This window comes from Podarcis liolepis, assembly GCF_965112155.1.
Source record: "Podarcis liolepis genome assembly, chromosome: 12".
Classification (NCBI taxonomy): domain Eukaryota; kingdom Metazoa; phylum Chordata; class Lepidosauria; order Squamata; family Lacertidae; genus Podarcis; species Podarcis liolepis.
In genome coordinates this window covers 15,215,808-15,239,064 of record NC_139563.1, presented here as the reverse complement: position 1 = coordinate 15,239,064, position 23,257 = coordinate 15,215,808, and the positions used below count along the sequence as shown (strand labels likewise).

General features: G+C 40.6%; 1 protein-coding gene across 5 annotated transcripts in view; it reads right to left on the bottom strand.

Annotated features, from left to right (window-relative positions):
• Positions 1-23,257, bottom strand: part of WDR37 (WD repeat domain 37) — a 59,702-nt gene that overhangs the window by 12,464 nt on the left and 23,981 nt on the right. For 4 of the 5 annotated variants that reach the window (XM_083467043.1, XM_083467044.1, XM_083467041.1 and 1 more), the window contains exons 3-12: positions 23,035-23,131; positions 21,558-21,653; positions 21,341-21,405; positions 19,788-19,871; positions 14,446-14,581; positions 12,304-12,375; positions 11,015-11,059; positions 9,051-9,127; positions 7,072-7,309; positions 5,365-5,506 (exon numbers count right to left, since the gene is read on the bottom strand). In XM_083467043.1, coding sequence (XP_083323169.1) covers positions 5,365-5,506; positions 7,072-7,309; positions 9,051-9,127; positions 11,015-11,059; positions 12,304-12,375; positions 14,446-14,581; positions 19,788-19,871; positions 21,341-21,405; positions 21,558-21,653; positions 23,035-23,131 — 1,052 coding nt within the window. The remainder of the gene's footprint in view (positions 1-5,364; positions 5,507-7,071; positions 7,310-9,050; positions 9,128-11,014; positions 11,060-12,303; positions 12,376-14,445; positions 14,582-19,787; positions 19,872-21,340; positions 21,406-21,557; positions 21,654-23,034; positions 23,132-23,257) is intronic. The other variant, XM_083467045.1, reaches the window with a different exon arrangement.

Genomic DNA, 23,257 nt, shown 5'->3' with positions numbered 1-23,257 from the left:
AGAAGAAACTGGATGAAAGCACCTAAGGGTGCCATAGATCACTTAGGTTATTATTTGTTTAATGTACCAAACGTTTTTTGTATTATCTGCTTTTTTACAACAGAAAATATATATGCACACACATTAAAATGGAGTAAATAGGCACAGAATCATCAGACTGGATCCAAAGAACTGTGATGAAGCAAAAGCTCCTCTGCAAATACTCAACACGAGGCTTCACAGTGCAACATTGACACAGGCAAGTTCAGCTTCCACTTGTGCTAGATTCTTTGTCTTTAGTTTTACTTTTCTACATGAGGTGTGAAACAGCGCTTCTGTCACTGGGAAGTGCCACCCATTTGCGGAAGGGATCTAATCAATTAGAGATATAGATATATCCAATATATGTAAAAACAGATAGATCTTTACTATCTAACGGAACTATCCCTTTAGAATCAAGAGATGCATCTTTAATTAAAAGGATGTTCCTTCATTATAAAAACTTTTAAAAGAGTTACAAATAATTTCATAAATTTAGTTTGAAAATAGAGACCTATTGAATGTGCTGTATTATTGCACCCTGGAGAGGCTCAAAGAAAACTTATGAACCTGTCTTCTATATAGCATCTTTGGGTGTGAATCAACTACCACGTAGCACGTAAACATAAGCCAGCTCAGTTGTTACTTGACCCTGGATTCTGCCTGGGATGAGAGCAAGCCTCAAGTGTACATGCTCCAGCCATCATGGGAGGAAATAACTCAACTAGGCAATCTAGTGTTTATTTCCACCGAAGGTCTTCTTGACCCCAAGAGCTAAATCTTGTTACAAAAGTTTTTCAGAGTGCCTACGTACACACTGAGCTGTACAAAATCAAGTGATAACAGATGAAGAGATAAATATACATGAGGATGTGTGTAGGACTTTTCGCTTGTAGACTAACATGACTACTCCCTGTTTAAAGGCAAATTTCTAATTCGTTGATATAGTGGGCTACAGATAAAGAAGCAGACAGCCACGAACAAAATGCAAGAATCTTGTCTGGAGATAAATGATCACTAAAGTTACTGTCAAACTATTCCTTCGGGCGACACCAAATATCGCTAGGCTGCCAATCCATAAAAAGTGTTTGTCCTGTATACATCTAGTATCTTGATCATGCATGCAATCCAAATTGTTTCATCGGTAGCTTCCACTTTACTGGAATCACTGGAGGGAATTTTGACGTTACTAGCTCAAAAAATGCGACAAGCTGTGCTTTTCAAGTAGAAATTTCATCTGATCGGGGCAGGGAGGAGAGAACACTTTTGGGGCACCGACATAATCGCTTGCCTGTAATCACTTGTAGCTTCTAAGGAAACCAACTTTTGAGTCTTTGGTACAAATGTTATTTTCCACCTTCACATGCTAAATCTCATTTTTAGCCTGCCACTTCTAGAGAACCTTAAAGAGTTAACCTGGGTGGTTTCTGAAGACAGGACACACAGCGCACAACTCATTACTCTCACAGTCCCTCTCCCAAGTCATGTAGATATAATATCCTAGACAGAAAGTTTAAAGCACTGACATTAATAGTCTTCACAGCACACAAAGCCAAAGTAGGCAACGCAAGTAGGCTGTTGTAAGAGAGGTGGAGAGCTTTGATAAATTTGCAAGTTAGGCACAAAGACACTTTTTAGCATAAAACTTCATTTCTACTAATGGAAGTATTCACAAAATTATACAATTGTAGAGTTGGAAGGGACACTGAGGGTCATCAAGTCCAATCCCCTGCAATGCAGGAATCCTATCAACCTGTTAACATACTAAGACCTTTTTTATTGAGTATTCTCGATTATGTTTTATACAGGAATTCCCCTTAGAAGCCACAAAAACTGGAAAACTATGTTTACAATGAAACGGAGCTTTAGAATCCTTGTCACAAGTTCAGGAAAATGCCCTAACCACTGTTGGTTCTTTCAGGTGAAGAGGATAGGTCTTCAATGGTCTTCTGATTAAAGATCAAGTCCATGCTCCCCAGAACTTCACCAAAGGTAGACTGGGTCTGAAGAATCAAGGCAAAGAGGACAACTCTCTGTAGGTTCTTAAGGTTCTGTTAAGGAGTCTTCCGGGACCATATGCTGGTCTCAATCAACAACATTGTCTATAGTGTCCTAAATAATGGTTTGATGCCCACGATCCCCAGCTACCTCAGAACACAAGGGACATTTCACTGACACCAAGGATATTATCCTCCTTCCCAGTACTCATGGTGACCCTTGCCAAAGTGTCAAACAGTAAACTGACCCCAGATGGACCTTCCAAATAAGGGCCAATGCTAGCTTTTGACTATCCCAAACCCCACTTTACAGATAACCACTGTACAAATAACTTGTGGGTTGGATATTCAGCACTGATCAGTGGATGCCTCCCTCACTACAAGCAAAAATCCACATTGGCTAGATGATGTGGCTAACTAAAAAGAAAAAGAAATTATGTATATGGAGATCTGCAGTGTTCCTTACTTATGGTTAGACCTGCTAGGAAACTCTAGCACATTTGTGGGATGCTAATAGACTGGTAATAGACAGAAAATTATGAGAGAAAGGGGTTGTTTTTAATGCGTTCACCTCTATTTCTTGGTGTCAAAAGTTGCCATTATGGAATTCAATTTGTCCGAAAGGTAATTACAGAGCTAATTACAGTGCTAACAAAGCAGCTTTTTAATTTAAGCAGCACTAAAAACTACAGTTTGGGGAAAAAACCTAGCTTTTTCATCTAAAGCAGATGCCTAGAAATGTTGATACCTCTCATTCCTTAAACTATTTATTATTATTCAGTAAGCTTAAATGCCATACTACAGCAAGGCTGACAGTTTACAGGAACATACAATTATATATTATGTACAAAATAAAAACAATTAACAGGGATATGGGACTCTAGCGCATAACCCAATTCAGCTAAAAGCTTATTGAAACAAGGTGTCGACCTGTCACTTGAAGGTCATAAAGACAGAGGAGTTGGTGAAACTTCCTGGGAAGGTATGTTGGGCACCACCACCAAGAAGGCTCCTGCATGGCCAGGCACCACAGTTCAGATTGCAGAGAGAATTTATCTGGACAATCTTAAGATGTGGGGGGTGGGGTTATCAGGAGGAAGCTTCCTGCTGATAGGCATGATCTGTGGGATATTAGAATCCAAAATGCACATGAAATGGATTAATTGCAAGAGCTGTCATACACTCTGTGGCAGTGATGGCAGTTGGTACAGTTATGGCACTTAGGAGAACAGTCTTAACAGTCAGAGCAACTTAAGAAACATCCACCTGCACTGTATATTTAATCTGCAACTGCAAGCACACTTTAAAAGAGAGTGTGGTTTTTATGGGAGAGAAAAAGAGAACTAGTTAAAGGGTGAAACAGCCCAGGGCTGTCTTCCGCATACTCTCCAAATGGAAACTAAGCTGTGTAGGGTCAAAAACAGCCCTTTGAATTGAGCCTAAAATCAAAAAGGTAATTACTGTAGATCTTTCAGCACCAGTTCTTTAATGCCGCCTGCACAAAGTAATATTCTTGCTACAACTTGTACAGTGCCTGTATAGAAGACCAGTGGGAGACCCAGGCAAGCTCATCTGAACTCTCTAAAGGAAAAGCAGGACATAAGATTAGTCAATTACTTGTGCTGACCTGTGGCATGCTGAGAGTCAATGGGTGGATCCCACACTTCTAAGGTTTATGCTTCTGAATGTTACCTCCTTTATGGACTTTGAAGAACACTGCAGGACATGTGATTCTACTGCCTTTACTTCTAGTCTTCCTGCCAACCACCCCATTGTAATTGAGTCCTGGCAACTCACTTGACATTTAACCTCAATCCTTTGTTGCTACTACTGTGAATAATTATTGCAGGGCTTTTGCATGCCATGTGCTCTTTGTTTTGATAGTATCTTCCAGCTGAAATTTGAGCAGTTCCAACACTTTCCTCTTTTTTATATCTGGGGAGGATCATTATGATCTTCAAAAAAATGTTTTTAATATGCTTATGACTGCTTGCTACATGGTAACCTGAACCTAAGTCGCAGCACACACTGCAACATTAAGATTGCCACGCTATCCCTTGGAAATTGAGTAAGACTCATGTAGATCTGTCCCCGTTGCCTCTATCTGAGGGACTGCCAAAATCCAGGATAAGCACTCATCAGCAGATTATGGCAGCTGACCTAGGAAAACACCATTTGACCTTTAAAGGAGTCCAGAAATCCCTACTACCGCACAAATCTAGGGTTGAGTGAGGGGGGGTATATTGAGCAGAATCCTATTTTGATGTTTTATATACTGTATTTTGTTTTGTAAACTGCTGTGCAATCTTTTTAAATGAAAAGCAGAATATAAATACTTGAAACAAGATCAACTACATATGAGCATCCCTAGTCTCTACTAAACCTTCTGTTAAATCCTCCTGCTAAAACACTGGACAGGCCCTAGGACAGGAATGGAAAACCTATGGACCTCCAGATGTTGTTCATCTGCAACTGCCATCGTCCATGACCACAGGCCATGCTGGCTGAAACTATTAAGATTCACAGTCCAACAACATCTGAAGAGCCATAGATTCCCAAGTTCTGCGCTAGAAGAACAGGGCTGCTCCAACATCCCCCAATGGGGATGGCCGCAGGTTCCTCACACCTGTCCTGGGGTGGCAGGACTTTTCCAGCAGCCTTCAAGGTGCAATGGGGGCTGCTGTTGGAAAACCAGCCCATTGTCTGATGGTGCTACCCTTTTCCATAATGCAGCATAGCTACAATTTTTTAATGCAGCCTCTTGAAGTCTCATTCTCTGCAATAAGAAGATGGGTATCTTATCTTAATTCTCCTTGGCACTAACGAAGTTTTAATTGGGGTGGGAGAAAAGAGTTTTGATAAGAGAACATTTCAAAATGATTACTGTTAAAACCTGAAGAGGTCTGAAAGTATTTGGTACAAGTTCATCCAGATAAACACTGCAAAGAACTGAACAATGGAAGATAGTAGCTCTCTCAGCACACCAGGTCTGGAACAAATATATATATGAAGGACTAAACACATGAACTGGATTTTATATTTATAAGACGTAACACAGGTGCTGTTTGTAAGGAGGAAAAAGCTGGAAGAATGGCTTAATGGCAAGTGAAGGATGACAACTGGATACTGAATAAGAAATGATGCAGCTATGGGAAGAAATGATGGATATATGTTTGCAACAGGAGAGGGAAACCTGATTTTAAGAAACTGCATTAAAGTAATTCGGTTCGATTTGAAATAATTTGGAAAAATAATAAATATAATTATAAAAAAGAAAAAGTATCTTGTTCAAGTAGCCCAACGCAACCAGCCTCCCGCTTAAAAACTTTAAGAAACTGCTGTCACTTACTCTGTATGGCCCTGAAAGACATTCACAGAATGGATAGAAGGGTCTCTGAAATCCCACAGACGGAAAGTCGTGTCTCGTGAGGAGGTCACCACAAGACGTTGGGTGGGATGCGTGCAACAATGTGTAAGTTCTTGGTCGTGTCCTACAACCACAGATAAAAATATTAAGGCATTGAGAATGCATGACCTTTCAATTCCACAAACACTGAGGAGGAAAAACATCAGACACAATTCTTATGCTTTGGTGGCAAAAAGGTGGGTTAGAATTTTACTACCTACTCCAGATTCCTGGGCCCTCATCGCTAACATAGATTAGACTCTTCATTTCATCTAAAGGAATGCATTTAAGAGCATATAGATCCAAGATTTTACCATTCCTCGGGAATACTGAATACAGTTTACTCTACAAAGATCTGCTAAGCACCAAAACAAAAACAGACAGCCTGACTCCTTGATTAACCATGCAGAGATAAGAAGGGCCAGGAAGGTACTCTGAATGGGAAATACCACCTGGCCAACAACCCGCTAAACTATCTTGGTGTGCCTTTTTCAAAAGTGCAGGGTTCATGTTTGAGGCAGATGCACTAGAAAATTCTGCATCTAAAGTAGTGCCTGACTTGCCCACGTTGTTGAAAAGCTGTGACCAGAAATGTCAGACAAGTTAGTCTGCTCTTTGCATGTTGAGTTCTTTGTGGCTTAGACAAATTGTCGTCAAAGCTGATTTGCAGCAGCTGTTTACATTGACTGAATATAAAATTTAAGGCCTATGCTTAGAGCTGCAAAATCACAGGGCTGCAAGGAGCCACAAATCATCTGGTTCATCCCTCTACTTTAGGTACACACTGCAGTTTAATCTCCTACTAATTAACACACTACTGCCACATTATAGCTTGCCACTGGCAACAGAGCAGCTGCACACAAGTTATACCATGCCCAATGCCTACAGACACAAAATAGTTTAGGAAAAACAATCTAGATGTCATTGCTCTATAGGGTGAAAGTGGTGGAAAACCCCCACCTAGGTAACTTGGTAATATGACCATATGTAGGAAAGAACCTCTTAATTAAAACTGAACCAAATTCCACAAAACTCTTTATTGGGCAGAAACTGGTCCAATAATCATAACCACATTACACGTTTCATTTCTTATGTCTAGTTAATTGAAGGCTTTGGTTGCACATCTGATGATAATCCATGATATATTAAGCTTCTGTGGCTAGTATAGCAGGTGGAAAATAGCTATAGGAGAAAGCTACATAAGCAGAATGGCCATCTTGGTCCATGTTTTGTGACAAAGATCTCATTTAAAAATTTTAACTGATATACATTTTGTATGAATAAAGCAACAATCTGGCCACTTCTGCTTCACATATCTGTTATTAAAGGCAACTAAGCTGTCTGATCACAACAGAAAAGCAACCCCTTTGTAAACAGTTAAACTGCTAGAAATATATTCTACTCCCCCTTGGGAGTCTGTTTTCAGATTGCACACTGACCCTTTGGGAGAAGAGGAACATGGAAGTTCAAAGAAGAAACGGGGCGACACAGAGTACAGAGGAATCTCACATTCATAATAAACAATGGGGGTTACTCTTCCTTGCCCGGAAGTTTGAATTTCTAAGTCCCACATTAACAGTGGCAGCCTAGAACCCACAATCAGCCTCTGAAACAAATGGACAAAAATGAAACTTCTACACAAAGAGGTACCTGTCAGAGAGTGCACCAGTTCAGATGTCTCCACATCATACAGGTTTGCTGTTCTATCCCATGAAGCTGTCACAGCTTGCTTCCCTCCAACTAGCCAATCAGCTGCTATGACTACACCTTGGTGGCTTTTTAGGAAAGTTAAAGGAGCCCGGATGGTGGGACAATCACTAGAACCATCTCCATCTCCTTCAGGTTCATCTTTATCAGAGAACTCAACTTCATCTTCTCCAGACATTTGCTGTTAATTTTGAAAATATTTAACATGTATTAAAACTGCCCAAGTTGAAAGTGGCTTCCATGATCCGTAATGCGGGATTAATCTATCACAAACACAAGGGTTTCTGCTATCGGGATTCCCACTGTGCAATATAATGCCCAAAGCAGGTAATCTGGGAGAGAGCTAGTGAGTCAGATTCCATGAGGCAAAGGATAGCTGAGCTGTTGAAAGTGTCCCTATTAGCATAGTCTCAACAACAAAAGAGGAAGACTTGAAGAAGACATGGGATATAGGAAGTGAAGTTCAATGATGAGTGATATTTAAAGGTAAAGGGACCCCTGACCATTAGGTCCAGTCGTGATCGATTCTGGGGTTGCGGCGGTCATCTCGGTTTATTGGCTGAGGGAGCCAGCATACAGCTTCCAGGTCATGTGGCCAGCATGACTAAGCCGCTTCTGGCGAACCAGAGCAGCACATGGAAACACTGCTTACTTTCCCGCCGGAGCGGTACCTATTTATCTACTTGCACTTTGATGTGCTTTCGAACTGCTAGGTTGACAGGGACCAAGCAACAGGAGTTCACCCCGTTGCGGGGATTCGAACTGCCCACCTTCTGATCTGCAAGTCCTAGGCTCTGTGGTTTAACCCACAGCGCCACCCACGTCCCTCGAGTGATATTTACTCCCACGTAAATAAATGAAAATATTCTCTCTTTTCAGATTGTCAATTTGTTTGGGGCCTTTTGAGATAAATTTGCACAACAGCAGTAGGGTTTTTTAAAATGTCTTCTGAAGTAGGTATGAGGAAGCTGTGGCCCTCTTGGTGTTGTCAACATATTTACCTTGAAGATCTTATGCAAATCTTGATTAAACATTGTTTCCATACAGTCATGCCCTGCAGTAGTATAGTGATGGGCATGTCCACCTCTGTTGCATGAGAAACTGACTGCAAGCAACATAGATGGTGGATGAACTACAGAGTGGCTGTGAATGCTAAGGGAGCATTATCAACAGTGCCTGTTAGTAGGGTTAATGCCGAGTTTCTAATGGCAGAGATAACATGCCAACTAGCTTCCACTGAAGCTATCATTAACAGCCACCTGAGCAGAGCTGCAGGGTGAGGCTGAAGGACTTTATGACACAGTCCACCTAGACAATGGTGCACCAAAAACATGCAACAGCAATGGAAAATGTAATCAGCAAAATGCTAAGTGGGGGAAAAATAATCACAAATTGTTTTAAAAGGTGCATATTCTCAAATACAGTGGTACCTCGCAAGACGAATGCCTCGCAAGACAAAAAACTTGCTAGACGAAAGGTTTTTCCGTTTTTGATTTGCCTCGCAAGACGAATTTCCCTATGGGCTTGCTTCGCAAGACGAAAACGTCTCACGACTTTTTTTCTTTGTCTAAAAACAAAGACATGTTTTGTTTATAAAGTTAATTTATTTTCCCTTCAATTTTTGAACTGCTCTTTACAGTATGTGTGACTTTAAAGAGCAGTTAATAAACTGTTGTTGTACCAAATTTGGCTTTGTTTGGACTTTTTTTGACCATAGGAACGCATTAATTGATTTTCAATGCATTCCTATGGGATTTCGTGATTCGCAAGACGAAAAATTCGCTAGACGACAAAAATTGCGGAACAAATTAATTTCGTCTTGCGGGGCACCACTGTAGATTAATATACTATTGCAAAGTTTTAAAATGCAGCATAAAACTTTTCTTCAATATCCAGCATCAAATTGGAGTTAAATCACTTACATTACAGTCTGCGGTAGGCTGAGGTGTGGGCAACTGCACCATGTACCTCCAGATATGAGCTGTCTGATCTCCTGAAGCTGCAGAGAAAGTGGAAAGAATATGGAAATATAGTAGATAATTCAGATGTCACACTCCCGATCCTCTAAACTAGCCTTTCTCAACCTGTGGGTCCCCAGATGTTATTGGACTACAGCTCCCATCACCCCTAGCTAGCAAGGCCAGAGCTCAGGGATGATGGGAGTTGTAGTCCAACAACATCTGGGGACCCACAGGTTGAGAACCTCTGCTCTAAACTATGGTACAGAGGATTTGGAACAAGTTGTGAGTTAGAGTGCTTCCTGTCCCACCAGTCTCCTTTCCTTTTCTGCAGTCCTTGATGCAAAACCTCTTGGTTTCCTCAAACCATGGCTTACCCTAATGTATGAACAGGCAAACAGTTTTAAGCAATCTCTCCAAACTGAAGTTTTAAACAATGGTTTAATCCTAGTTTACAAAACTGGCTTGCTCAAACGATAATTTGCTGGTTTGCACATCAAGGTCAAATGGTGTTTGAGGAACCCAAGTAAGAGGTGGGAGAAGGAAAGTTTGAACTTGTTCTCACTGCTTCAAACCAAAGAGGATCAGTGTTAAGGTCATTGCATTTTTACCATTTTGACTCAAATGCCTGAGTTACTTATGCATAAATAATACTTACTTTTGAACAAATACTGCTGCTGACCACTTAGTTAACATTCAGCCTAAATTAAATGTTTCATTATTTGGGGACTATACAATGTTCAATTAAGGAAAGAGAATGAAGCCAGCATGTTCAATTTTTACACACACACACACACACACACACACACACATTTTAACATCTAGTCATACATATAAATAATTTGCACTTATTGAGAGGATTTTTTGGTAAACCACTTGGAAGTTTTATTTACAGTTAAGAGGCTATACAAGTTTTATATAAACAAACAAATAAACATTCACCCCCTCCTCTGTATCAGTCTTTCTTGCTGCTGCATCCCAATGCAAGTTTTAATGTGTGTGCAAGTTCAGGAAAGCTTCCAACATCCCTTCCCTCCCTCCTTAATGGCATTGTAAACAATTTTATGTCGTCTATGTGGCCAAGAAATAATTGCATCACTCCTTAGGAGGTAGGGTACGGGATGACCTGTAAATGCCTATAATACACACAGATTACAGAATTTTCCTTTTTGACCCCAAAGTTAATTACCTTTAAGTCAACAGATAAAACTGCAAGCACCCCATACACAGGCTTATTTAAATAGAGCATGGCCAAAGAAAAGAGAAATAAAACCTTCTTAAGGTAAGTGAGTCAGGACAACAGAAGCTCTGGAGAAGATGCTCAGAAGTAGAGCACACATTTTTATTCCCAGGTACAATCTCAGACATCTCCAAGCAGGATGGGGAAAAATTTCTGTTTGTAACCCAGAGAGCCAACGATATTCCATGCAGAGTAGACAACAATGAGTTAGGTGAACTGATGAAGAGGAATGGAGGGGGGATTCGGGAAAGACAATACATCTTCACATGGCACAAAGCTAAACTGTGGGATTCGCTGCAATGAGACATGGTGACAGCCACCAAGTTAGACGGCTTTAAAGGGAATTAGACAAATTCATGGAGGACCAGGCCATCAATGGCTAATAGTCATGATAGCTATATGCTACCTACAAAATCACAAGCACTGGAAAGGGCTATTGTCCTCATGCCCTACTTGTGGGCTTCCCGGCACTCTGGGAACAAGCTACTGGGTTAAATAGGCCTTTAGTGTTATCCAACAGGGCTGCTCTTAGGATGTGAATAGTCCGACTTGGTATTAGGCAGCTTCCTATACAATACTAACCTGACAGAGGTAATCAGCAAACACACACACGAAGCAAGTGGTAAACGACTATTCATTCCTAAGGGTATTGTAAATATTATTCTGTGAGCCCAAGATAATTACATACCTGTAAGAGCCACTTGTTCCGTCGGATGAAACTTTATGGAATTTACTGTTTTTAAGAAAAACAACACCACAATTATTATGACCAACCAATCCACAGGACGTCCACACTGTACATGTAGCTAAACTTAGGGGCAGGGGGCACATCTGGACCTCCACTGTGATTTAAGATCTGTTCAGTGGTTTGTGGGAGGGCTGGGGTGTACTGTAGTCATTTCAGAACCTAGGAGTTAAAATACATGCTTGCAGTTTGATCAGTGTCTAGTGTCATTGTGGGGTGAGGAATAACTTAAAGATAGAACTCCGGTGATTCTAGTGATATCCCAGAAGCAAGAGGACTAATGGTGGGGAATGTTCTTGTAGAAAATTCCAGAGAAAAGATTTCCAGCAAGAAGAATGGTGCATGTCAGATCCAGTAAGAGGTATTCTACAAACTATGCAAACTGAGTTAGCACAATTCCAGATTTTTCTGCTTTACACTGCAAGGGAAGGAGAGGGGAAATGATCCCTCATGCAAAAAATGCAAGAACAGAAAAAGAACTCCCCATATCCAATTTAGCTAGCACATTAATGGAAATAGACTGAGTGCACTAGCTCACTATAAGCAGTGACTTTTTTACATGGAGCATTCGGAAACCTGATGTCTCCCACTTGCATTCTGAAGTGGTTCTGCTCAGAATTCTATCATCTCAGTCTGTGTAATGGGTAGAATAAATATGATTGTGAGAATTTCAATAGAGTTACACAAGAACTATCAAGTTTGAAATCTGAAAGCACATTTAGCAACCAAACCAAGAAATATTGTAATTTCTTGCTTGCTCCATTGCATTTTATGGAAATGTTCAAATTATAACCACTGTGTTTCAAGTTTTTCCTTTGACTACTAATATGCTTCTCTTTGATTCAAACCATCTTAAGAAACTAGGTTGAATCCCACGGTGCACTTACGTTCATCAAAGGGACACCTTCACCCATGAAAGAGGAGGAAATGTTCCTCATCCTTCTCCCCAAAAATATCTCCTGGGGGGGGGGGGTTGAGAAAGCCTACAGAATATGGTGAAAGGTGGCACAAAGGAATGCAATGGGGAAAGGGGAAGTTGGCAGGAATTAGTGGAAGCCTCTGCCATACAAAACACTGAAGAACTCCTTCAGTTTGTAGAAGGGAACAATTGGATTCAACCCAGTGGCTTTTGCATACTAAAACCATACATCTATACATGCCATAGCAGGAAGAAATTATACATAAAGTTATTTTTCTGACATTCCTGTTTAACAGCAGGGATTTCATCTCACCTGATCCAGCATGCCCACCATATTTCACAAGGCACTTCCCTGTTTCTATGCTCCAAAGCAAAGCTGTGTGATCTGTCAGAATTAAAAAGGAAGGGAAATGAAAGAAAAATGCTTTAATTTAGGCAATGGAGGCCCTGCAGAATTATAGTGACAGGTAACAAAGCATACGGCTACCAGTGAGACACGTGCTAGCAAAGTATACCCCTGTATGTTGAGCTTGACAACAAAGGGAGTTGTAAGTTGAACATACAGTTATAAGTCAGAGGAAATGAATTTCAGGGGAGTCCTTTTCCTGTGGCTCTCAGTAGGAAGAATACTTTTGCAGTGAATGGAGGCAGTTTGTAGTTCAGGCTCGTTCACACACGCATGCCCATTATTTGATTTCTCCTTGCCTCAATACTCACAGCAGAATGCCTATTGGCTGCACAGAAAAACACTGATTTTGAAGTGTCCTAACTTCCCTGTGCTGTTCTACCTATGATGGCTTATTCACACATGAAAAGCCGTACTCGGGGTTTCCAATTACACAGAAAGCTTACTCAAGTATACAGCAGGATCCCTGCTGCACACGTTCATTCCCCAATGTCTGGGACGCTAGAAGACTGCAAGTATGGTAACGGGGGCATGTGGAAGAGGAAGGGGACGTTTCCCTCCCTGCTCATGGGGGCTAAGGGGGGGGGGGGAGAAAAAACAAGTGAGAAAGGCCTGAACCACCACCCAGTTCTGCAGTCATCAAGTGATGAGCATGCATGTCTGAAGCAGCCTTAGTGAATTCGGAGGTGTTGGCGAGGAAGTTAGCTGTACTTTCTTGACCAAGTGCAGGTCTCCAATTTCTCTGAATCATACCCTACTGCTCTCTTTGATGTCCAGCAGATGGTGCTAGCGTATCTCAGATTCCTCATTTACCTCTCTTTCAAAGATAAAAAGTTATATTGCCGTTATATGCACATTTACGGCCCCTGGCTCAAATAGCTGCCAGCATATTTCAAATTCTATGGGATTATCACTAGTCCCAATACAAGAAGTGTCCTTAGCAGGATAATCTTTCAGCAATGGAAGCACAGATAAGTCTTAAAACGGATAACAGAAATTAGGTCATATTTCTAAAGTTTGGTTTTGGGGTCAATAGTGGGTAGGCAAAGAAAAGGAGCTGGAAGACAAACCTGAAAGGGAAAAAATAAAGAAGAGAATGTAACAAGAGGAACCTGACACCTGCATAGCATCTGCATTTAGATGTCCACTACCCCTTCCTACTGTTCCCTCTTAAAGCCTGAGTTACACTATTTTTGTGACATTTTGCTTAGCCTAATAAAGATACTGTCCCAGGGTATGACTTGAAGTCACTTGAGGCCACCACCTTGCTGAAGCTAAGCAGGTCTGAGTCTGGTTAGTGCCTGGATGGGAGACCTCCTGGGAATGACGCTGCTTGCTACCCTGGGTTGCATGATGGAAGAAAGGTGGGGTGTCAGAATGTAAAATAAATACAGATTTTTAAAATGGGGCAAAGCAGCTACCTTTACTTTTTGTGTAAATGTTCTCAGTAAAACCACACTTAAGAGAGATGAATAGCAAAACAAAAAAGTATAAATGCAACAAAAAAACTGAGATCAAAACCATAATGGGGCCATATATAGGATTTGATTAACAACAAAAGTCAAATGCTAGTCTAAAAGCATGCCCTGATTTGGAACAGTGTTTCCCAAACTTGGGTCTCCAGCTGTTTTGGGACTACAACTCCCATCATTCCTAGATAGCAGGACCAGTGGTCAGGGATGCTGGGAATTGTAGTCCAAAAACAGCTGGAGGCCCAAGTTTGGGAAACACTGGTTTAGAGTAATGAGAGCGGTCTCTTTCAGTCTTGGGGGGGGGGGGACCAAAGCTAGGGTGGTGGTGAGAGTTTCTCCACATGTGTACAGTTTGCTTGGAGAAGATCTGGCCCCACTGACTGAAGAATCCAATAGGTAACCCTCTGAATCACAAACATGCTGGTTTGCATCTGATATAGGCTAAATATGGGTCTAAATATGGGGCAAGGCCTGAAGCCACCCATGAGTCATTAGTTGGCCATGTTTGGTTTAGTGCGCCCTTTAAGATAGTACACCCTCATAAATAGCAATGGAGACAAAAAATAAAGAGTATTACCAGCAGATGCTGTCCCCAGCACCAATGGCTGAGTTTTCGTGACACTGACATCCCAAATCCCATCCCGATGACCAATATACTCTTTCACCAGCTGGCAAATGGCTCTAGACGTCGTAGTTTTGAAACTAGATACAATCTAAGGAGAGCAAGAGCAGATATGAGACAAGAAGAGAAGTACAATTGTTTATTATCCGGCTCACAAATGCACAACATAAAAGCCATTAATACATTTAACTGTAGCACATTTTATGGATGCATAAGCTCTAGGATGTTCTCTCCTAAAAAATAATGGGACCAAATTTGTCCTGTGTCAAATCAGGACACTGTACTGTGCGCGCCAGAGCAGAATTTGGCCCAGTGTAAGCATTTTAGGAGGTCATAATGCAGCAAACTCTCAGATTTTCCTTTCATCTCTCCTGATAAACAGGTTGGTATAATCTGAGGAGCACTTAGCTTTTCTTCCGTCTATGTTTTATATATGCCATACAAGTCTGTTTCTTAAATTCAGCTGGCCAAAAATGGGTAAGGTGCGGGAGAAGGAAAGAGCTGTGTAAAGATCTAAAGCGAAGAGCCATTTGAAATGGCAAAATAAAGAGATAAATCAGCTGGTTTTAACAGTACACTGGAAATAACAATTAACCTGGAAGCACAGCCCAGTTCCTTTTGCATGTTAATGAAACATCCTTCCCAAGAAACAAAACAAAAAGGGAAAATTGACAACACAAGGGAAAACTAGGTGGGGGGGAGGGAAGCAACTAATGTTTAGAGATGAATCCCTCTGCTTGCCTGTTCTGATTAAATGCCTTTGGGGGGGGAATGGTGAAAAACTTTTTTGAATTTCAATTGCTACATTAAAAAACAGTGAAGAGGAAAAAAGGAAATAATAGTTCACCACCCCACCCACCCCCAACCTGTGGGCAGAGAATTTTTGGTACTATTTGTATCAAAGAAAGAGCTATGTGCTTAAACGCATAATTATGTGTCTTGATTTTGGTAAATGCTGGGAGTTCAGGTCAAAGGTAGAAGAAGCCACAGGAGACAGAAAGGAAAGTACAGAAATATGTATTGGACCAGAGGCCTAGGGACTTTGTCATACCCTTTTAAAAGGTTCCTAGCATGGCCTGCAGCTCCCCAACCACTTTTCACAGGAGGTGCTGAACCATAATTCAGGGTCAGGAAGCAATGCCCCCAAGATACAAAGGCTGGTCCACCAATGGCTGCCCCTGCATAGCAGCACAGCATCAGACTCTCCTGGAGTTAATTTAAACCCACAGAGCAGGCTTCAAGAAGTGTGGTGTGTGTCAAGTGTGCAGGTCTGCTTGTTTGCAGCTAAGGGGGAGAGGAATGGATTAGGGAGAAGACCTGGACAAGGATGTGACTGACAGAACGGGGGGGAGTGGCAGCTGCTTTGACAAGCAAGAGGACTTTGGGAGGTCCTCAGTGACATACGGGGAAGGGAACTGATATGGAGCAGAGTTAGGGATGAATGGGGTGCTGATGAAGGGGCTGCAGCAGAGGAGATGTGAAGGATAGCACGCTGGGGTTTGATGGTGAGATGTACTTACAGACCCTACTTTTGCACCCATGCACATTAAAACTAATGATTTTGTGAAAAGTTTTAAGGGTGTTCAGTACCCCTGGCGGAAGATAAAAGCCTAAATGAAAATCCCACGATGCCGATTGAAGTCTCTGATGTCTAAAAAGGTTGGTTTATGTTACAATAATACTTCTAATATTCCCCACCAACAAACTACACCTGCTGCAAAGCAGGGATAGGAAGCAGGCTTGGTTTTCCAAAATAAATAGCAATATCTACTCAAGATGTCAGCTTTCGGGAGGAAACATACTCAGTGCTTTAAACTGGAAAGTATTTCATAGGACTTAGGTTTCCTGATCTCTCACCATCCTGATCTTCCTTCTCTGGGCAGTGCCCTCCTTATGCCTTCTGAACTATTTCAGATTATTAAAATCATTAAGAGAATTAAAATGCATGATGGGAGGCTACTATATTAAACTTTTTAATTAAAAAAAATTAAGAACTCCAGAAGCAGTCTTAAAATTACAAGTAGTTATATAAAGTATTTGGTAATCAGAGTCTAGTTAAGCCAAAATCCTGGATGCAACATGTACCATCTTGTAAGCAAACCGGGGGGGTCGGTTATTTCCAATTCTGTTATTACAAATAAGGCCCTAGGCTTGTTCAGTGATTAAAAAACAAAAGAAAAAGATGTTCTAACCATATACTAAATTAAATTCAGGGGGGAAAGAAAACAGGAAGGACTAGAAGAAGACTGCGATGCTATGGGTAGTGAAAGTATTCCATTTTTTTCCTCTTTATTAATCTTTATAATGATGAAATGAGACCTAGATGGAATCATAATTAAGTGGTTAATGAGCAGAATTGTTTCAAAGCAAGTAGAAGCAATAATTACTATGGATGCATTGAAAAGGAAACAGGTTAATTCTTGCAGAACTAGGTAAAGATTAGTACTTGAACCATAGTGTGGAATTAATCATAAAATTTTCAAGGCAGTATTAAAATGCAGTTGTCAGACTTAATAAATGTCTTCAAACAAAATGGAGTTACGCATGAGAAGTGGAACAGTAGAATTACAGCAACAGGACTCCGATACCTCTCAACTGTTAAATAAGAAGTGGGGAAGAGTCCAACTAGGCTCCTGCACCCACCTCACCTCACAGAAGGAAATGAATTATGGGAAGATTTCATAAGTTCTTTAAACTTCTGAGGAAACTAAATATTCTAACGCTTTTGAATTCTAAGAAGCAAAAGTACTCAAGCATACATATAACCTCACAGCTTGTTATATATATATTTTTTTGGGGGGGACATTTACATTATTTCTTCCTGCCTTTTTGGCTGCTTTATTTCAGTTGGGAGAGTCCTCCTGCCCTACTCTACAGAATTCTACAAATCTGTTACGGATATGGAAAGTATGCTAAGCTAGAAAGGCAATTTATTTTCAAATCCGATCCATTAAAATGAAGGACAACCAAAAGAAAGAAACAAAAACCTGGTACAGTATTGGGATGACTGCAGATCCTCATATAATGAGTAGGGTCTATCTCCAATTGATACTCCTTGTCTGAGGATCCTGCCCTTTGCTTTCCTGCAAACCTACCCTGCTACTCAGTAGCACGTGCCACCAGCAGTTGTTCTAACGGCTGCTAGTCTCAGTAAGAGCATGTATTCCCATTTGTTTCCATGTCTGTTATGCATGGCAATCACGTTCCAAGCATAGATGTCTGTTTCCTTCTCCCAGACCACCCAGCGTATTGATTAGCAATCATTTCTTACTACTTATGCTGCTGTATGCCCCACCCAGGTGTCAGTGGAGCAGGACATTATCGCTCCCAAGCACTGCAGAACTGGCCCAAGGCCACAGCACATGTGAGCACCTTCTATGAAGTGCTAGTTAGCCAGTTGCTAGGCAGGCTTCCAGTTTAGTAGCATGGGATGTACTATAGCTGCCTGCCAGTTAGTAATGGGCTTGGTTCTCATGCAGACAGATGGGACAAGAGAGGGAATGGTTGAGCCATCCCGATTATGGCAGAGGTGGCATCTATAGCGGTGGGAGCAAAATAAAATAATGAATCATGTGGAATATTAGGTGAAGAGCAGTTCTAGTTGCGGCTCTTATGGGATCTTCAGTAGCAATCAGCAGTGCTTGCGAAGGGGGAACCAACTCATCCTAGTCCCACTGCTGCCATAAGCGTCTTTGGCGGGCATACCTTTCCCCTGTTATCCCCATCGTGGCAACGAGCCGAGAATGTGATTTAAATCTTCCTGCCCATCACTGTACTGTGGATTAATATATCTCCCTTTCCACTGCATTATGGGGTCTGTAACTGCCTGCACAGGTATCGGTTGAAGCATCTACTTTTTACTTCAGCCCCATCTGCTTTAGGCAAGCAGCTCCCAGAGTGTTTGCTTGCAGGGCTATGCAGCCCTTGAGCAGAAAAAAATAAAATAAAATCCCCCGTGCCCCCCCCCATGTTTTGCAGATTGTATTTGAGATTAAGGTCCCTTTTGCCAGCGCTGGTGAGATTGCTTCTAGAGAAAAGTTCTGCATCACTGACAGGATAGAAACCCCATGAACTGTTGAGATAATGCCTAGAACAGAAACAATCTAATACAGATTCTCCCACCTGGCATGTTAGGGCAAGAAGAATCTATTATGATGTGAGTGTTACCTAGAAACAAGTTTCACTCAATGTCCAGCTTATGTAATTAAGGCATGGCTTATTAAGCCAGAAAATGCCTAAACCTTATATACGCACATGCAGCCCCTTAGCTTCTTCCTTCACACCAGCAGGGAAGGAATTCAGAACACTGCAAGTTCCCATTACGTGCAAGCTGGGAACTATGGCTTGTGGCTTCCAAACAAGCCAGGATGCAAAAGTCAACACTGAACTAGTTAACTGCGCTTTCTTGGGCTTTTGTACCCCCGACTCAAATGATGCAGGAGCAGAAGAGCTCCTTGCAAATGAACTAAGCTGCTGCATGTCCTGGCTTATGAAGTGAGGACTCGATTACACAATTGTAGTCAATGAGTTTTCTGTGTTGCTATCACACAAAAAAGAGTAGGGCACACATTTGCTTAAATAAACTTCCCAGTCATTAAAAGACAAAATCTTCTTAAAGGAATGTCCAAGGAAAAGACTATATCTTTTATAATTTTCCATCCGTTAATGTTATTCTCGCTGCTTAATACATTGCATATGAGCTATTGTGAGGTTTTGAACTTTGCTTGATTTTAGTTCCAGCTGCAGCAGTCCTGAATTAGTCCTTTACTAAGTAGTCCATGATTTTCTGCAGCATCTTCATAAGAAAATAAACACCAGTCTTTTTGCTACTTGTTCTCTGCAATATGGCATATACTGAATCCTAGGTACACTTGATAAGCTCCCCACCTACCCACTGGCTTCAAAACCCCTAAAAACCAAGAACAGCAGTGTGGAGAATTATACCGAATTTATTCAGTTTAATAAAGAAAGTAATGTCCTAGTTTGTTTTAACTGGGATGAACTCATCAGTCTGTATTAATCCAGACTGGTGCTAACACCTTCATCAAATGTAGCAAAGGAATGTGATGAGGGGAAAGCTGCTTTTGGCTTTCAGATTCTGACCTCATCAATTAGTATCCAAAAGCAAAAGCAAGAAATTGTTAAGGATGGGTGGCACAAGGTCCTCCAAGAGGGCACAGTTGACAGATATGATATCCATAGAAGAAAACTGGTTAAGATGGCATTCTGCATGTTCCACCGCTCACTACTGTTTAGCTGGGCATGCATACTAGCACACTGGGAAGCAAAGCAGTTACCCAGGAGTCTCCACCCCATATTTCCCAGCTTCCCACGTTGAAGTTGCGAGGTCCACCTGATTTGCCTGGGAAAGAATTTGAACGCTACATAGCAAGTAAGAAGAGATAGGTATTCAGCACTTTCTTTAAAAGAAAAACAATTTATAGCACACACACACACACTTAATAATAAATGTCTTTATTTTAATGACTATTTAAGAAAGTGAACTGCTGTTCATATTTAATAGATTAATAATACATTAATGCAAAATGGAGGAGATATTTACATCCCACAACATTCATATTGACATTGCGAACTATGTAGAAAGACAAATAAAAATGAAAATTAAACTGAAAATGAACACTAAGCACAATTCATTATCAAATTTAAGCATCTCGGCATTTTCTCATAGGTTTGCACATTCAAATTACATCTGATTGATTACCAACTTTTTAATCTATTGACTGTATTTGCCTAATAAGCGTGCATTAAAAAGTACGATCAAAAGTAAGCTAAAAAAAAAACTACCCTGAAGTATTCTGTACTGAAGAGTGCTCCACACACTTTCTTCAGCTCATTCCTGGCCCAATCCAAATGGGGGGGGGCCTACAAATTTGAAATCAAAGTCCTTTTCTAATTCCCAGTATGGCCACCTCTCTAAGTAGCAATGGTTTGGGCAACATTCAGCATAGACTCAGCAGTGGAGATGGGAGTATAAGCTACAAGCCCTGCTGGATTGCAACAGCTTTCTGAGTTTCCTAGAAAGAAGAAAGGCTGACCAACTCCAAACTTTGTTTATGCAGAAAAAAACACATGAGGTGGGAAAGTGGTCTTGACCTTAGCTGTTCCGGAAACCAGCCAGAAAGCAAAATATGTAAATAGGGGCAGCTAGCAAACCCAATGTAATTTAATGATCAACACTGGGTAAGTGTGATGTGTCTGATCCTATATTTGACACTGCCACCATAGGAATTTATAATATTTATTTAGCTCTGTTCACAGCAGACACCAAAAGTTTACATTTGAACCTAAAAAGCAATATATTTTGAAAGCCCTGTGGAAGATAACAGCATGAACGGTTTGTATGTGACTTTCTGAGTAATACTTCCATGAGGCAAGAACACACTATTGATCGAAGTATCGATCAGGTCACTGGTAACTGCAATCAGAAGATGCATCTGTTCTATGAATCTACATTTTGAACGAGGACACAACAAAAATGATCTCCATGAATTAGTAAAATTCATGGGGGAAATGGATGTAACATCTATTTAACTTAACTACATTCCTATAGAATTCCTCACAATCAAAATGCTATTAGTTTCTATCTTCTATTAACAGGTTTTTTTAAACCCTGTCACAGCTCTCCCTTGCTGCAAACCTCCTTTCCTTTCCAATGCGTTCATTACATTATTTTGAAGCAACAATTCAGAGGAGCGGAAAACAGACGCCAACGATTTTGCTAGCCTTCACTAAGCATATCTACAAATAGAAAGTACTTAACAGAAAACTGCCAAATTTAGGCCAGCAAGTAAATATTGCAGGGAAATAAAAGGTTCAGTGTGTTTCATACCTTGCTAGTAGATGCCTTGTAAGTAGTCTTCAATTTCTGAGACAGCTGACTGGTACTATGACTGGCTGTTAAGACAAATAAATTTAAAGGGAGTGAGTTTTTAAAGGCTGTTTCATTATTTTATTCGAACATTTGTGATAACACCCTTCCAACAAATCACCAACTTAAGTTATGAAAAGCCAACTAAGAGAGGTATACTTGTCCACCTTCTTCTTACCTTTTGTTTTCAGCTGTCCCTTGCTCAGTTCAGCTCCATCAATGGTTTGGCCTTCAGCTGCTAAGCGTTCATTAAGTGTATCAATCTCTCTACGTACTAGCAGTAGCATAAAAATCAATGTTAATGAAGATAATAGGCATTCAATCACAACTTTTAAATTATCACACATTCCCTATTTCCAAGGTCTCAACTGTGCAGCCTAGTAGTCTCCAGTTTCCATCTACCTAAAGGGCTTTTTGCATCTGGGGTTTATCTGTATACCACAAGTAGTAAGCGTAATCTTAAACCAGCAGCCATCAGATTCAGACATAATTTCACAGGAGGCTTTGCCATGAGTAAGTTGCTTCAAAACTACAGTTCCAACGGGAATAACTCTGATGCAAAAGAGCCATTAGTAAATGCAAATAAAAATTCAGGAAGGAAAGACCGCTATCTCTCTTCCACAATCAGCAAGTCACCGCTTGCCAAAGAGCTTGTTCCTGCATGTAATTCCACTCCAGATTGGAAGACAATGAACCCAGCATTAGAGCTTAACATATTTTTGCCAAGTTTAAAAAGAGAGAGCATCCAGTCTAGATATCTGGCACAGCAATCTTGAATCAATAAACACAAGTAATGATAATAATGGAGAATTTTATATATTATACAGCCCTAAAAAGTGGACATAATTCTTCACAAAATCCAAGAAGCCATGGAAGTTAGCCCCCCACGCTGGCTCTGTCCTCAACATCCCCTCCAGACATCAAGAAAACCGTCACAAAAAGAATGGGGGAGTTGAAAGGGAGAGCCTATGTACATTCAGCCAAGAACATGTAGATTCCCCCTTTCAGGATTTGTGTTCAATGTGCAAAGGTCTGGAGATGAAGCCAGCAGGGGTGGAGATGAACTCAAGGATGGAGGTGGGGGTAAAGCAGGCAGTTCCACATATTCTGTAGAGGGCTTATATGGCAAACATATTATGCCTTGCTATGCATAGTTACATTTTTATGCTGCCTTATGATTAAACTGCTGTGGCTTTAAAATATTGAAGCGTAGCTGATACTTAGTTAAATAAAGAATTAAACAGGAAGTCATATCAGACATCCAAATGCTGTTTCTATCATATATATATATATATATATATATATATATATATATACACACACACACACATACACATACACACACACACACACACACACACACACACATGTAAACCTGCATACTGAACATGACAGACTGTACGGATCAAGTTAAAAGGAATTAGAAAATGCAAGTGCTAGGACCTCAAACACATGTGATACATGGATATGTAACTTGGGAAATATAAGTGTCCATTCAGAGTTGTTACTAAGCTGTTAATTCACAAGCATGTATGGGGGCAGGGGACCAGAATAATTAGCTGAAATATAATGCATCTAGTATATTTTCCATGCACTTCCATGCCCTTTCAACTTTTCAAAAAATTTTCCAATACATTATATAAAGATCAACTCACATTCGAGATTTTCAATGTAGAGGTTTTCAAACTCTCTTTCTATTTGGCCAAAAAGTTCCAGGAGTGTATTTCTTACAGATGATGGTAGTTTAGAATCCTTGAAAGAATAAAAAATATTAAAAATTATTGGAGTGCTTTATATTGCTTTAGTGCATTTTTGACCCTTAGTGCCAATTCTGTAATTTTACTCCAAAATCTATCCTGAAATAATTTTCCCATTATA